The 15,472-nt window shown below is 36.0% G+C and overlaps 1 protein-coding gene across 5 annotated transcripts in view; it reads left to right on the plus strand.

Moving 5' to 3' along the window:
* The window catches only part of LOC121443115 (rho guanine nucleotide exchange factor 9), a 142,602-nt gene extending 127,464 nt beyond the window's left edge, over positions 1-15,138 (plus strand). For all 5 annotated transcript variants that reach the window (XM_041644794.1, XM_041644795.1, XM_041644797.1 and 2 more), the window contains exons 8-10: positions 2,690-2,933; positions 11,763-11,831; positions 14,899-15,138. In XM_041644794.1, coding sequence (XP_041500728.1) covers positions 2,690-2,933; positions 11,763-11,831; positions 14,899-15,080 — 495 coding nt within the window. In that variant the 3' untranslated portion in view covers positions 15,081-15,138. The remainder of the gene's footprint in view (positions 1-2,689; positions 2,934-11,762; positions 11,832-14,898) is intronic.
* The last annotated feature ends 334 nt before the right edge of the window (positions 15,139-15,472 follow it).

A 15,472-nucleotide genomic window follows, 5' to 3' on the forward strand; every position in this document is an offset into this window, starting at 1 on the left:
AAAAAAATGATTTTAAAGGAGCACAAAGGCACAAGGTTACATTTACTGGACTAGGCCGACTTCATAGGGTTGGAGCTTTGCAGTTATTTAATATAAGGCTAACTTTTCTAATTTTACAGTTGCAATAATTAAGACTGAGAGAAGCTAACTGACTTGCCCAAGGCAAGTTAGACATCGAGAACTCAAATTTAGATACTTGTATTTATTCATATTCTTTTCACTGTCCCATGTTGTTTCATGGCCTTTGCTACCCATTCTGGTTGGACTTCCTGAGGCTGTAGAGGATTCCTAATCATTTCTATCATATCCCTATACTTAGATTATCACTAATCTGATGCCTGAAAACTCATATTGAGCCCTCTATCAGCCACAGAGAGAAAAAATTAACAGAGTTTTAACAATACGTCATTCTAATCCCTGTTCTTCTGCTAAAGACATAGAATATTTCCTTGTTCCTTTGTCATACATAAATATATAAACATTAAGATATTATGATTAATGCTGGTAACAGGAGTCCGATGATCAGGCACATACTTAAATTTTAGGAAACTGCCAAAGGCACTTAAAATTGAAAATGATTGTGAAGCACAAGTTTGGTAGAGGGGAGAAGTAATTGTTTGTACAAAGGTTAAGAACCAGGAAGTTGTGGTTGTTAAGACAGCCATTATGCAGTGTGCCGTCCAGATCTGTCTTTCCAGGTGTGTATATGCCATGTGATCAGCTGTACGGGAGAATTCAAACTTTACATCCATACACTCTCCCATATCATTCTCCTTTCACCTATTTCAGTTTGCCTGATAGTGCTCAGTTTTTGAGCATGTATCTCCCAAAATGTGCCTGAGAATTTGAAATCCCTTCATGGGAGTCACTCCATTCTTTGGGCCAGGACTAAGCTTGTGCACCTCAGACGTGGTTGAAACAGGCCTGAAAACTATTAGCCTTCTCTGTGCAACTGGCCTCCGTCTCTCCTGTGATCTTCGTTTTACACATACCCAAGAGATCTGTCAGAGCCTAATGGCAGGGGTACCCAGTTGATCAGAACCTATATGTATTCTACTTTATTTGTAGGCATAATAATTATAGCAGCAAAAAGAACTATGTGATGGTTATTGGCTGCAAAACAGCTAAATAGTACCTGCATTTTCAAGCCTAAGGATTTGAGATTGACAAATCTGTTGAGAATAATTCAAAATCAGGTTTACAATACCTAGCATATATTTCCTCCCATGTGGCATTCTGCATATCTAATCAGAATGCCGTTTGTGAACCCCCTAAACTGTCATACCATTGTGCAAATAGACATATTTTGCCTAATATGTCAGTATGGTAGTATTTAGTGTCCATAGCTGGGTAAGACCCTTAATTAATTTACTACTGTGCTATGTAGATATTTCAAATGACACAAGCTAGAATCATCTGAGAAGAGGGAAATATCAGTGGGCAAAGAAATGTGCAAAGCACTGTGAGCAATGCAATCTCTGGGCAAGCGGGCCTGGGTTGGACAAGAAAGGTAGGTGAGCAAAGCATGAGGAGCAAGCCAGTAAGGCAGCATTCTTCCATGGTCTCTGCTTGAGTTTCTGCCTCCGGGTTCCTGCCTTGAGCTCCTGTCCTAACTTTCCTTGATGATAGCCTATAAGCCAAAGAAGCCCTTTCGTCCCCATGCTACTTTTGGTTATGTTGTGCATCCCAGCAATAGAAAGCAAAGTAGGACATGTTCCTTTCCATTTCTGACTCACTTCTTCCATTTTCTCCACTACTCTTGAATTTGCTATATGTCATTGTCATATGTCCTTAGAAGTTTGTTATTTATCTATGTCTCTAAAATATATAGCATTGTTTTCTATATTGATTGTGGAAAAATAAAAATCAGTTTACATGGAGGGTAAATGAAGTCAATGATGAACATGAGGTTTCTAATGACAGTGTTTGGGGGTCTTAGCTTTGCATAGAATGGAAGGCTCACCAATACTCAATATGTCATTACAATGCAAACAAGAAAGTAGAAAAGTAAGAGCACTATGTACAGACTTAGGATGAGTGTCAAATTGACTAGAATTAGAATTGATCTACTTCTATTATAGATGAGTAAAACAAAAGATAGAGAACACTGTATTTGATCATGAGATTCATCTGTGTTGATATATGTATTTTTTTGCCCTCTTTTAGCCAAGTTTCCTGTGAGACTAACTCTTGTCCAAAAACACTAAATATTAAAACACTACGGTTAACTCTTTCTATCCCAACAGTCTATGACCTTCTAGTAACTCTCACCACTGAACTTTCACTTAAAACTTTATTCTCAGTATCCTGCTTGAGATTTTCAGCGCATCCCAGCAAGTTCATTTTATGCTTCTGGTAATTATGCCAAGTTCTTGGAAGATGAAAAATTCTTTCCTGGTAGTGCTTTTGTTGCATACTACTTTCTACTGCTTATAAGCCGTTTGCATTCCAGTGATTTGTGCTGGGGTTTGAATCAGTCTTTGAATGCGAGTCATCTCTTAGAGCATCTACTTAAACCAACTTGTCAGTGTCCAACTGGTCATCTCGGTGCATGTATTGAGACTATAAGATCTCCATTTATTTTCCTGAATAATGACAGTGTTTGTGTTCTGTTGTAACCAAGTGCCACCTCTGCTGGCATCCGCTCTACCTATACTTCTGACAAAATAACCTCTTTCATCCAACCTAGGACCTAATCCGGAGAGACATCCTATATTACAAAGGCCGCATTGACATGGATAAATATGAGGTGATTGACATTGAAGATGGCAGAGATGATGATTTTAATGTCAGCATGAAAAATGCTTTCAAGCTTCATAACAAGGAAACAGAAGAAGTTCATCTGTTCTTTGCCAAGAAACTGGAGGAGAAAATACGTTGGCTCAGAGCTTTCAGAGAAGAGAGGAAAATGGTACAGGAAGATGAAAAAATTGGTAAGTGACCTGAGAGCAGAAAAAAAATATAATTGTGAAGAACCTTCCATAGAGGGATACAATTGAGTTCTTTCTAGAGTCAAAGGGAAGATTTTTGGCACAAACTGACCTAAGTCACTATGGTGATTCCTTATCTTTGTTAATACCAATGGGTATGGTTTATACACTGATCATACCTAATACCTATTTCCAGATAAAAATATTATACCACAATCCGGTTCCAAACTCAATTCTCCTCCTACCACACACATATGTATTGGAAAGCAAACACAAAGGAGTCATGAATCCTATTCTGTAACCTCCATAAATTCATAGATCTCTCTGTCTTTAGGTGTATAAGGAGGACATGTTTATGAACTGATTTGTCGATGGAGATTTGGTAGAGTTATACCAATTAGAAGGATAGCTTTCTTTCTTTGTCTGTGTTGCCAGGAATAAATGCCATGCTCGCCAAATACGCTGCTAGTGAGTTACATCCCCAGCCTTCAGTAAACTTCAAAGGCAGAAAGTAGAAACAATTCTAATGAAGGCCAAAGCAAGGTGTGGTAGTTTGAATGTAATTAGCCCCCGTAATCTCAGAAAGAGTGGCACTATTAGGAGGTGTGGCTTTGTTGGAGTAGGTGTGCCCTTGTTGGCGGAAGTGTATCACCGTGGAGGTGGACTTTGAGGTCTCATATATGGTCAAGATACCACCAAGTGTCTCAGTGTCTCCACTTCTTGTTGCCTTCTAATCAACATACAGTCAGCACCATGTCTGCCTGTGTGCTGCTGTACTCTCCACCATGATGATAATGGACTGAACCTCTAAATTGGAAGCTGAGATGTCAATTGAATGTTTTCCTTTATAAGAGCTGCTGTGGTCATGGTGTCTCTTCACAGAAATAGAGACCCTAACTAAGACAGAAGTGATCTGGTTTTATTCAAAACCTTAGGACCCTTTCAAGTTACAGGTTTATTTCATTTTTATACTGGGTTCTGAGAAGGCCAAATTACATGTACACATCTTGAATTACATTCATTTTACCAGTGAAAATTGATGTCTAACAGAGTTAAGCTATTTAGACCTCCTCTATTAAGGTGGTAGTATTAGTGCCTGGGACAAAGGCATGTGAGTATTTAATTCTTATAAAGTTACTTCATATATTAACTTATAATTAAAACAATCTGCACATAGTCATCTACTCTAGAACTATTTAAAAATAAATTAGAGAAAATACAAAAATATCAAAAACTATGAGCACTCATTTCATTTAGATTCAGAATAAAACATCCTTTTTGGATGGAAACAGTTTATGTGGCTGTGGTTTGTGGCTATAGATTTGTAGCTTATTAAATACTACCAAATATCTTCCTCAAAGTCCTATTTCTGTAATAAAAATATCAGTCAAATACCATGCTTCATACCTGTAATTGCAGTACTCAGAAGGTAAAAGCAGGATGATTCAAGTTCAAGGTCAGCTTGGGCAGCATCATGAACGCCCACCTGAACTGTAGTGGGAATTCATTTTAAAAAATGAAGGGCCAGGGATGGTCTCAAAAATAGAGTACTTACCTGAAATGCATGAGCCCAGCACTGAGGGAGAGGCAGCAAATAAGATAAATTAACCTTTCTAATTCCTAGAAACGTTTTTTGTTTTGGTTCATGTTTTCGTCAAATACAATTGTACCTTAAAATGTCTAATGTTCAAGGCTGCAGAAATTGCCTCTAGAAAAATATGCTTGCTTGTTGAGTTCTGGCACAAAAGGGTTCTTATATCATACCATGATAGGGACCGAAATGGCCCAGAGTGAAAGATAAAAGGCCAGAAAGACAGGGTAATTTTTGTTTCCCAGTATCTTAAAGTCCACCTTGAAAACACACTTAGAGTTTTATTAGAGTAATTTCTTTTAAAGTACAATCACTGCATTGAGACATGATGTAGAATGGTATTGAGATACTGGCTGTCAGGCCTGTCGATGGATAGTCTGAGTTCATAGATCTGCATTAATTAAAAGGCCTCTGCCATTCCCTGTGCCTCTAGCACCTTATCTCCCATACAATGCCCTAGTAACTTGTGCCTTCAAAGATCTGCTCTTAATGAAAAGCTTTTGTAAATTAGTTTCTGACAGGCTTGTGTCATCTTTGTCTTGTTTTTAAATATGTATTTATATGACTTTTCCCCCAGCCTGATTACATTAAGTTAGAAAATTGCAGAAAATATTGAGCAACAAACAAAAAAAAAACCCAAAAAGGTAAAAATCATAACATACACTGTAATATTGTAAATGTTTTGATATATTTCATTCTAGTCTTTTTTACTTCTATTTAAATAAAACTGTGAGAATTCCTGACTTTCTCACACACCTATTTCTATAAGTGCAATTTTTATACCCATTTTTCATTTCATATCATTTTATTTGCATTTCTACAAACCATTTAATACTTTATGGCTGCCATGTATATTTGACATAATTTTATTGTTTTGTGTGTAGATTTAATTATAAATCTTGGCCATGATAAGCATTTAAATCATAGGAGAAATATATAATGCATTATTTGCATTTCCTCTCACTCTTGTTTTAATATTAATCAGAATTTAATAAATCCTGAATAAGTGACTAATTTTTATTAGAATATTAACAATTTCATGAGAAATTGCATAGTTGAAATTTGTATGATTTTTTTAAAAAGTGAATAAAGAACAGCTTATTGGATAGTGTTGTAAGCTGAATATTTGTCAGTATACTTTTAGCTTATTAAAAAAGAAAACACTATTAGGAATTTTTATCTTCTGTCATACAGTACATCCTGACTGCAGCCTCCCCCTCTCTCCATTCCTCCTAGTTTCTCCCCCAGATCCACTAAAAGAGTCAGAGGCACCCCCCTTCCCACTGTTAGGAGTCCCACAAGAACACCAAGGTTCAGTGGTAGAATCTTCTATGAGATAATGAACATTAATAATTTGCTGTGTTTCTTTTCATACTTATCCCAAGCATTCTATCTCTAGCCTTCTCTCCTTTCTCTCCTTCCTCCCTCTCTCTCTCCTTCCCCCCTCTGCCTCCCTCTCTTTCATACATACACAGGCACATATGTGTGCACTTACAAAAATGTGTTTTACATATTGCTTTGCAATTGGTCTTTTAAACTAAATTTTTCTTGCATAACTAACTAGGTATTGAACCTTCTATACTTCCTCACATCAGTTGAGATTCAAGTAGAGAAGCATAACCAGGATTACTTTGAAAAGCTTTGTTATAAGAAATTGGCTTATGTGATTGCAAAGGTTGGACAACTAATTTCCTACATCTGAACAGAAGGCAGTCAGGCATGGAAGGTCATGAGTAGAGACCACGTTGTCAGGTACAAGACAAAGTTAGTAAGAGAGAAGATCACAAGAAACATATTCTACAGGTAGAATTTCTTCCACCGGATACCTTAGCCTTCTTTTATAAGGGCTTCTAACAGCTTCAGTCAAGTTCATTCATATTATGTAGGATACTATCCTTTTATCTCTCTGATTAGGGGTTTTTATTACATCTGGAAAATTCCTTCATGACAATCCCTATATTTGTAAGGAAAATACATATTCTACAGGTAGAATTTCTTCCACCGGATACCTTAGCCTTCTTTTATAAGGGCTTCTAACAGCTTCAGTCAAGTTCATTCATATTATGTAGGATACTATCCTTTTATCTCTCTGATTAGGGGTTTTTATTACATCTGGAAAATTCCTTCATGACAATCCCTATATTTGTAAGGAAAATACTCTAGTCAACTTGCTACATCTGCAATAGCAGCACATATCTCTCTTTTAATAATACTCCATATGGAGAAGGGGCAACCATTCTCCTTTTGATAGACATTCAGAATGTGTATCCAACTATTTTATTCGTTTTTACACTTGTAATTATTATTTTATTTTATTTATGGGTGTTTTGTGTGCATGTATATGTGTGCACCATATACATGTCTGGAGCCTGCATAGGCCAAAAGAAGGCATCAATTCTCCAAAAACTGTACGTAAAGACTATTGTGAGTCACCATGTAGATGCTGGAAACCGAAACCAGGACCTCTTCAAGAGAAGCTAGTGCTCTTAACTATTGAACTCTCTCTCCAAACCCTTATTTCTAGCTTTTCCTCTGTGAAATATATTGCTGTAAAACATATCTACATGTATATTTCATTATACAGTTTTTTACTCCTGTAGGATAGACATTCTAAAGTGAGATGAATGAACATGAGGATGCATAAACATAATATGTATTTAGACATTATGTATCAGAAAAGTTAAAAGTCTACCTCTCAATATGATTTTGTGCTTATTTCTTCAAATCCACACAAGTACTGCATAATATTTACTTCCTTTAATTTGTTACTTCAGTTACTAAAGTTCAGCTTTACTTAGCCATGTAATTGCTGTTTGTTGACAAATTATTTGTGAAATTAACACTGAATACTCTTTACCTGTTCTTATTTTTATTTTAATTGAAAAATTCTAAACTTTGTCAGTCACAAATAGATTTGCAATTGCTTATAATGTGTGGGCTACTGGTAATGAATGAAAACAAAACCTGCCGATTTTAGACTGTATTTATTTTTAAAGAGGAGATAGAAGAGGAAGCAAATGTATACATTTGAGCTCTATGTAGGTCACATATATGTACATGTTTATATTTTATAGTGCTTTTTTATTAAACATGCCTACAAAATCATATATCCCAACTTTTACATATTATGTTCTCAAAAATTGATTTAATTTGTAGGCTTGCTGTTAGTTCAGTAGTAGAACACCTGTCTGGCATACATCAGACCCCGTGTTCCATCCCTATTTCTGCAGGAAGAGGATAGAAGTGGAGGGGGATAAAAAGGAAAATATAAATTGGTATGTACTTTATATTGAAGATAGTTAAGCCTTGTGAGTTTTCATTTTCACATAGTTTCTTCAATTTTATAGTTTGACTTTCCAGTTTGTTTGTGGTGCTTAATTTTGCCAAAAGTAATTACTTTAGCAAATGTACCTATTACGTCTTTTTGCCTCCCAAGTTTATTCCGCTTAAGCATATCCACACTACCAACACCTAACAATTTCTGAATTTAAAAAAAAATATGTAGAAACAAAATTTATCTGAAATTTCTTCTCTGAATATAGTATACAGATTTTATTTTCATTTGGGCAAAGAGGCAATTGCCCAGCAGTAATTTACTACGTCAGCTGTTTATTTCTCACAAATTTCTAGTTTTGTAGACTGTAACTGTCCACGTATACTTAGGTTTGTCTTAGAATTCCTATTCTTTTTCACTATTCTGGTTGTGAAGACTATACTTATTCTTCTTCATCATTGTTTCTTGGCAATTCTTTGATATGAACATCAAATTCCTTTCTTCTAAATCCAACAAGATACATTTAGGTTTCTGTTTGGCATTCTTTAAAACTGAGTAATAATTGAAAGCTTAGAATTTTTTTAAAAAGATTTATTTATTTATTATGTATACAACATTCTGCCTTCATGTGTGCCCACATGCCAGAAGAGGGCGCCAGATCTCATTACAGATGGTTATGAACCACCATGTGGTTGCTGGGAATTGAATATGACCTCTGGAAGAACAGCCAGTGCTCTCTCTAGCCTCGAAAGCTTAGAATTTTTATTGCTTCCTCATTCAAAGAGGATGCTCTTTTCTCTTTTAACCCAAGTCTTATTCTTACCTGCTTCAAGAACATGATTAGTATCCTTCCGGTTATACTGCTTTCCCCTTTATGCACTGATTTTAATAGTTTGCTAGGATGTCATTCATAATATTCATAATATGTTCTGTAATTGTGCTTATCTCTCCTTTTCATTCTTGATAGTGAATATTATTTATTTTCTAACATTTTTATTTACTCAGTTATATTTTTATAAGGTACATTATAATAATTTGACACATGTGTACAGTATATAGTAATCAAATTAGGGCAAAGAACATTTCTGTGTCTTCAAACAGTCACTTTTATGTGTTGAGAAACTGATACTTTGCTAACCATTTTTAAATGTATTGTGTTTTGATTTGTAGTTTTTCTACCATGCTAAACAACAGCTAGAACTAATTCTTGTGTTCTGTTTTGGTGCCTGTATTTGAATTTCTTATGTTTCTCACCCTACACTGGTCCTTTGAAAATAACATTTTTCAGCAACCATTAGCTTTTTGAAGGAACTTTTGGGGGATTTTTACATGTTTTTATAATTTTTTAAGAATTAATTTTAGATTTTCTATATCTTTGATTTTCTTTATATATATATATATATTCATTATATATGGTATTATGATACAGAAGGGCATTTCCAAGAATGTGTTGTATAGTGATCATACTGCCCTTATAACCTCTTTTCTTCCCCTTTTTTACCCCAGCCTCTCTTGTTAGTCCATTGTGTATGTTTGGTTGATCTAATTTTTTTAACTGAAAATATTATTTTCTGAGTAAACTTTCTTTGAGTTAAATCCTGCATTTTATATTTCTGTATAAAATGCTCAGGTTTTGAGGAGAAAATGTTTATAATGTGATTTGACCTATGGGTTCTGTATTTTTTCAGACTGCTATTACTCACAGTGTTTTATATGAACTTTCTTTGGCCATGCTGGAGTTGGAACCCAGGGTGTCTCCTACTTGGTTGGCAAGTGTTTCTAAAGCTGGGCTGTATACCAGCCCACAGATAAGAATTCCAGTGATAATGTTGTAACCAAGCTGCCATTTCCTGCTTAGAGTATGAAAGATTGTTTTCTTTATCCTTTAAGTTTAGGAATTTCAGCCATTAGTCAACATTGTCATGTCTGAGTGCCTGGATCATAGAAGACCTTTGACTATCTCAGCAAACATGTGGTCTTTTTACTCAGTAAAATTTTTTGTTGTTTGTTACTTTTTTTCTTCCTTCTGAAACCTTTATTTTTCAAGTATTCATTTTCTATTCTAATTCTCTTATCTTTTGAGTCATTGTTTCCTTTTCTTTATATTTTTGATTTATATAGTGTTTCTTCTTGTTTACATAATAGTTTATTTAAATATTCTTCATACTTTATTTTAGTTTTAAGTTTTGTTCATAACTTTTGTTGCTGTATTCTATAATATGCATCTTTATAGCCAAGTTTTAGTTTTAATTAATTACATTTTAATTTAATTGCATATGTTTGTATATATTTACTAAGCACAATGGAAGTAACAAACATAATTTCTCCCTTCCCCCATGCACTATACCTCTTCCTTATCTCTTTCAAATTCAAAGCCTCCATTTTTCATTCTTTCTAGTCACATGCATATATGTATATTAATTTTTAACATAATTTTTTATTGTTTCTTTGGGGATTTCACATCACGTACCCCAATTCCTCTCATTTCCCAGTCCTTCCATATCTATCCTTCACCCATATAACCTTCCCCACAGGAATACTAAAAAAGAAATAATAAAAGTAAGATAAAAATAAAAAATGAATAAAATATAAGTAGGAATATTGCTTGAAAAACAAACAAGCCACTTGGCTTCCTCTTTTCCATCTCTCTATTGCCTCTTCATTCAACTTAGTGGCATGGGATCTGCTGTGTATCATGTATTACTTGCAAATATTCCTTGCATAATGTGTTGTTGGTCAGGTTCAAGGCCTCTGGCTTCTGGTACACCATCAATACTGGACCCTCACCTAAACTCCTCTCTGACATCCTGCTGTCGCCCTGAGTTATGGAGATGCTGCAGCTATGGTTCTGACAGACCAGTGCCTTCACACACTCCAGTAGGCACAGATGGGGTGGATGTTAGGGAGTGCAACTTAAAGCCCCGGATGTGTGCTTGGGTGTTCTCTGTACAGGCTACTGGGACCAACCCCCCTCAGGTGATGGGTGGGGCCAGCTCTCCCAAGAGGTAGAGCGAGGAATGGGGGGAGCGCGCCCCTTCTGGTGTCATAGGAGGTCCTCTATTCCAGAGCCAGTGAGGGGTGGGGCCAGCTCTGCAAGGCCTTCACACCTTTCAACACATGCCCAACACATGGTTCATATGGGTCCCTGTGCTACCATGGGCAACATACTAATATTTATATTTCTAAACTAGGACATAAAGTATTTGGTTTCACTATGGCATTTTCAAATGTAATTTGTTGGTCCTCTTCTCCCAGTCTCTCACTCACCCTCCTTTCTCCCTCGGACTTTTCTACCTCCAGTAGCCTCTTTGCTGCTCTCTATGGCATATCTATTACTTCATCTCTTCCTCAAAACATCAGTTTCCCGTCTCACAGTTTCTTCTCCAATTTCATGATTTATGCCTATGTACTCACATTAAAATCTAGGCTCCACAGACAAGAGAGACCTCTGAATATGTGTCTTTCTGCTTTGGGGCTACCTGATTTAATGTAAGTCTCTACTGTTGCATATTTTCTACAAGTTTTATAATTTTGTTTTACTCATCTTAATAAAAGTGCATTGTGCATATGTATCATAGTTTTATTATGTATTCATCAGTTGATAGGCAGCTTGGCTGATTCTAGTTCCTGGGTATTATGAATAGAACAGCTATCAACATAGATGAGCACCTGTCTCTGTAGTAGGATCTAGAGTCCTTTCAGTATGTGTCCAGGAATTTCAGTCTTATGGTAATTCTATTTTTAATGTTTTGAGAAACCTCCAAATTGATTTCCTTAATACCTACAGCATTTTATGCTCCTACCAACAGAGATGAAGAGTTCAACTTTCCCCACATCTTTGCCATCATCTTGCTTCAGGTTTTATATATATTTGTCAGATAACTTTGGAAGGAAAGGTATACTCATTTTACAGTGCATAAAGGTGTCTGTTTTTCATAACAAAGTTCAATTTTCTTTTCTCCTGTAGGCTTTGAGATTTCTGAAAACCAGAAGAGGCAGGCTGCAATGACTGTGAGAAAAGCTTCTAAACAGAAAGGTATACTTGCCTTTGCTCCTTCAGACCCACTCCCTGTCTGTTTGAGACTAGGAAACCATAGGTTATATGTTTGCACATTCCTTGGCTCCTTTCCATACTGACATTCACTTGGGATAGTGTCCAGCTACCCAGGTATCTTTGACAACAGGTAACAAATGCTCTTAATGTTTTAATGCTTTGGACTAAATGGTGTGGGGTAGTCATATCCATGTCATTGACTACATTAACAAAACAAAATCATTGTCTTTGTTTTTACTTCAAAAGAAGAAAACCTTTGTGAATAATATAGAGAGAGGCAGGAGGTAGTGCATGTATTTAATTTATTGAATAAATATAAATATATAGGGATATGTTTTCGACTTCTTTTCAGTTGTCTAGAATTGCTGACCTAGTCAGTAGCCCCAACCTAACGTGAAGCGCCTCATATTGAAACAAGATAGTTTCTCTCTGAGGCGTACACTGAAATACCTTTGAAAATTTAAAATACAAGCAGAATCAACTTAAAGACGAAACAGCTTTTCTTTTCTTTTTTCATGAACCAGAACAAAACTAACGTGCTTGTTAGTTGAGCCAAAAGAAGGAGCTACCTTCCACTTACTAGAGTGTCTACTTAGTTTTAAATTTCTTAATTTCTTTCATTTCATCCTTATAGTAACCCAAAGAAAATGGCACTAGTAGTTCCTGTTCCAGGTTAAGAAACTGAAAACATTCCAGGTAAAGTGATTTTTTAACCTAAGTCATCCTGATTCTGAGCCCACTGCTCTCTCCTCTTCATCTCAGGGTCCTGACGATGATGATGATGCATACCTCTTGTTTGCAAGAAGAGCTCATTTTATTGTCTCATCTAAATCACTGGCAGCTGTTTTGACTCCTGGCAGTATTTTCACTGTCCCTAGGATTGGATAATCTTAACAAGACATCACTTTCCCCAGCCCTTTCCTTCTGCTCTCTCGTTAGCGCTCATTAGTTCTGAAGGAATTCTAGAAAGAGTGGAGGGGAAAATTGATTGAAAGGCTCTAGGGCAAATATTATTAGATAAGTAATTACTCTACTGTCCCCTACCTGTGCTATTTGTACACCACAGGATATTATCAACCATCTATTTTTCCGAGGGAAAGGTTATCTGGTTGATAGAAAGACCTTTTCAGTTTCCTTTTTTTAATTTTCTGCTGTCTTGGTTTTCAGAATTTGTATAGAACTTCTTCCAGGTTCTGGCTATTACAAATAATGCTGCTATGAACATAGTTGAACAAATGCCCTTGTCATATGATCGGGCATCTCTTGGGTATATTCCCAAGAGTGGTATTGCTGGGTCCAGGGGTAGGTTGATCCCGAATTTCCTGAGAAACTGAAACACTGCTTTCCAAAGTGGTTGCACAAGTTTGCATTCCCACCAGCAATGGATGAGGGAACTTAAGTGCTAATTCCTAAACATCAATGGAATTGAGTTTATCAATACAGAAGATGTCAGAATCATAAACACAACCTCTATCTTCATAGGCTTTAGGACCAGCTAAAAATCTGATTAATAATCTAGCATAACTAAAACAATCTTGAAAAGTAAGAATAAAATTTAATTAATTTATCTAATTTCAACACTCATTGTATAGGTACATCACCTGAGGGATTATTGATAGTTGAATGGGAAAGAAGTCTGAAATAGACCTACACACATGAGTCTGGCTTACTTTTGACAAGGACAGACGAGCAAGTCAGCAAAAAGAAAAAAATTGTAACCTTTTCAACAAATAGTACTGAATTCGATTTCCATACCCAAAATAGAACTTTGATATAAGCCCACACCTAGTATAATAATTAAGTAGAAATTCACTGTGAAACTAAATATCAAACTATAGAGCCCTAAGAAAAAGTGTAAAAAAAATTGTTAGGATCTAACATAAAACAAAGGAGTTCGTAGATTTGACATCAAAAGCTTGAAACAGAAGATGGAAAATAGAACTTGATAAAGTGGGACTTCCTCCCTGGCATCTCTTTGTATTGTTTGTTGGCATACCATTTTATTTCTGGTACTTGCCACCTTTTAAAAATGGCTCCAGAACCTAAGATGTCTCAATGGTTGACAATGGATTAACATTATAACTACTGTCAGGATAGTTGGATTCCTTGAAAGTTCCATTAATGTGAACTTTGTGGGGTGGTTGCAACTCCCCCCATTGAAGCTGTGTTCTTTAAAAGGTCACAGATTTCATTTTTCTTTTATTTCTATGAATCATGGCTTCTGATGATGAATTTCCCTTCTGCTTCAACTACTAATGTCAAGTTTCTATTAAATATAGGTTTGTCATTGTCAACCCAAATCAAAACACTAAATCACTTGTGTCTTAAGCATTATGGAAAGTCCTGAAGTCAGTAGTTCTTAGCTAGGTTATTTTTGACACTTTCAGGGAGTATTGCAGAGGAAGAGAACTAAAGTCTAGAGATAAAAGGTGTTTATTGGGTTCTTCAGAGGAACAAGACTTAAATTGGGGATTATGGTCTCCTAGAAAGAATCCCTAACCAAGAAGTCAACAAAAGTTGGTTCTGGTTCTTGCTTTGTTTCTAGATGACCATGAGAACTTACGTATAATATTTCTCTCTGGTCCTTGGTTTTCTTGTCTGTTAAATAAGTGATGATAACACTCCATATTTTTTTTTGGTGTTACCCGATAATATGGTGAAGGATGTGTTGTTGTAGAAATAGAGATACAACTGCAAATATGCTAGGGAAAGAAATAATTTGCACTACTGGTTGATTATCCTTTACCCAAAATGCTTGGGACCCAAAGTACCTCAGATTATAATTTTTTTTAAATTTTGGAATGTTTACATAGACATGTATTGATTGGACAGCTTTAATGTGGAAATCTTTAAAGGTTCAAAATATGAAACTGTTTGATTGCTGGCAAGTTTTGGATTTCAGAGTATTTCAGTCTTGGGAGTTAGGGATATTGTATGTCACCAGGTAAAACTCTCAAAACTAGTATAGTGTGAGGGGTCATTGATTAATATGAGAACGCACCTGGCACTAAATGCATACTCTTTCCTTTTCGTCTCCTGTGTGTTCTAGGTGTCAACTCTGCCCGCTCAGTTCCTCCTTCTTACCCACCACCACAGGACCCGTTAAACCAGGGTCAGTACCTGGTTCCCGATGGCATCGCTCAGTCTCAAGTCTTTGAGTTCGCTGAACCGAAGCGCAGTCAGTCACCATTCTGGCAAAACTTCAGTAGGTTAACCCCCTTCAAAAAATAATACCTGTAGGAAGGCAGATAATTTTAAAATAAATAAAATTATATTTATAGATGGACCTTTTTTCAGAGAAGCACTGTTGAAAATTTCTATATATGTGTGTGTGTGTGTGTGTGTGTGTGTGTGTGTGTGTGGCACACACACACACACATAGACCTTTAAGTATTCATGTGTGTGGGGGCATGTGTGCACATATGCCCGCACACATACATACATATACACACACAGAGAAGGACCAAAACCATTTTCTGTTGTTTTGGGAAATTGAAATCTGTAGTTGGTAAGAAGTACCACTGACTTCCAAACATGTGATCACTTCTTAAAATTTTTAGTTCTTAACCTTGTTCTCCTCGCCCTTTCTTTCCGAAATTGAATTTCTCTTTGTTCTTTTTCCT

Source organism: Microtus oregoni, unplaced genomic scaffold (assembly GCF_018167655.1).
Source record: "Microtus oregoni isolate MIOR12 unplaced genomic scaffold, Mior012 000100F_ref0000014, whole genome shotgun sequence".
NCBI lineage: Eukaryota > Metazoa > Chordata > Mammalia > Rodentia > Cricetidae > Microtus > Microtus oregoni.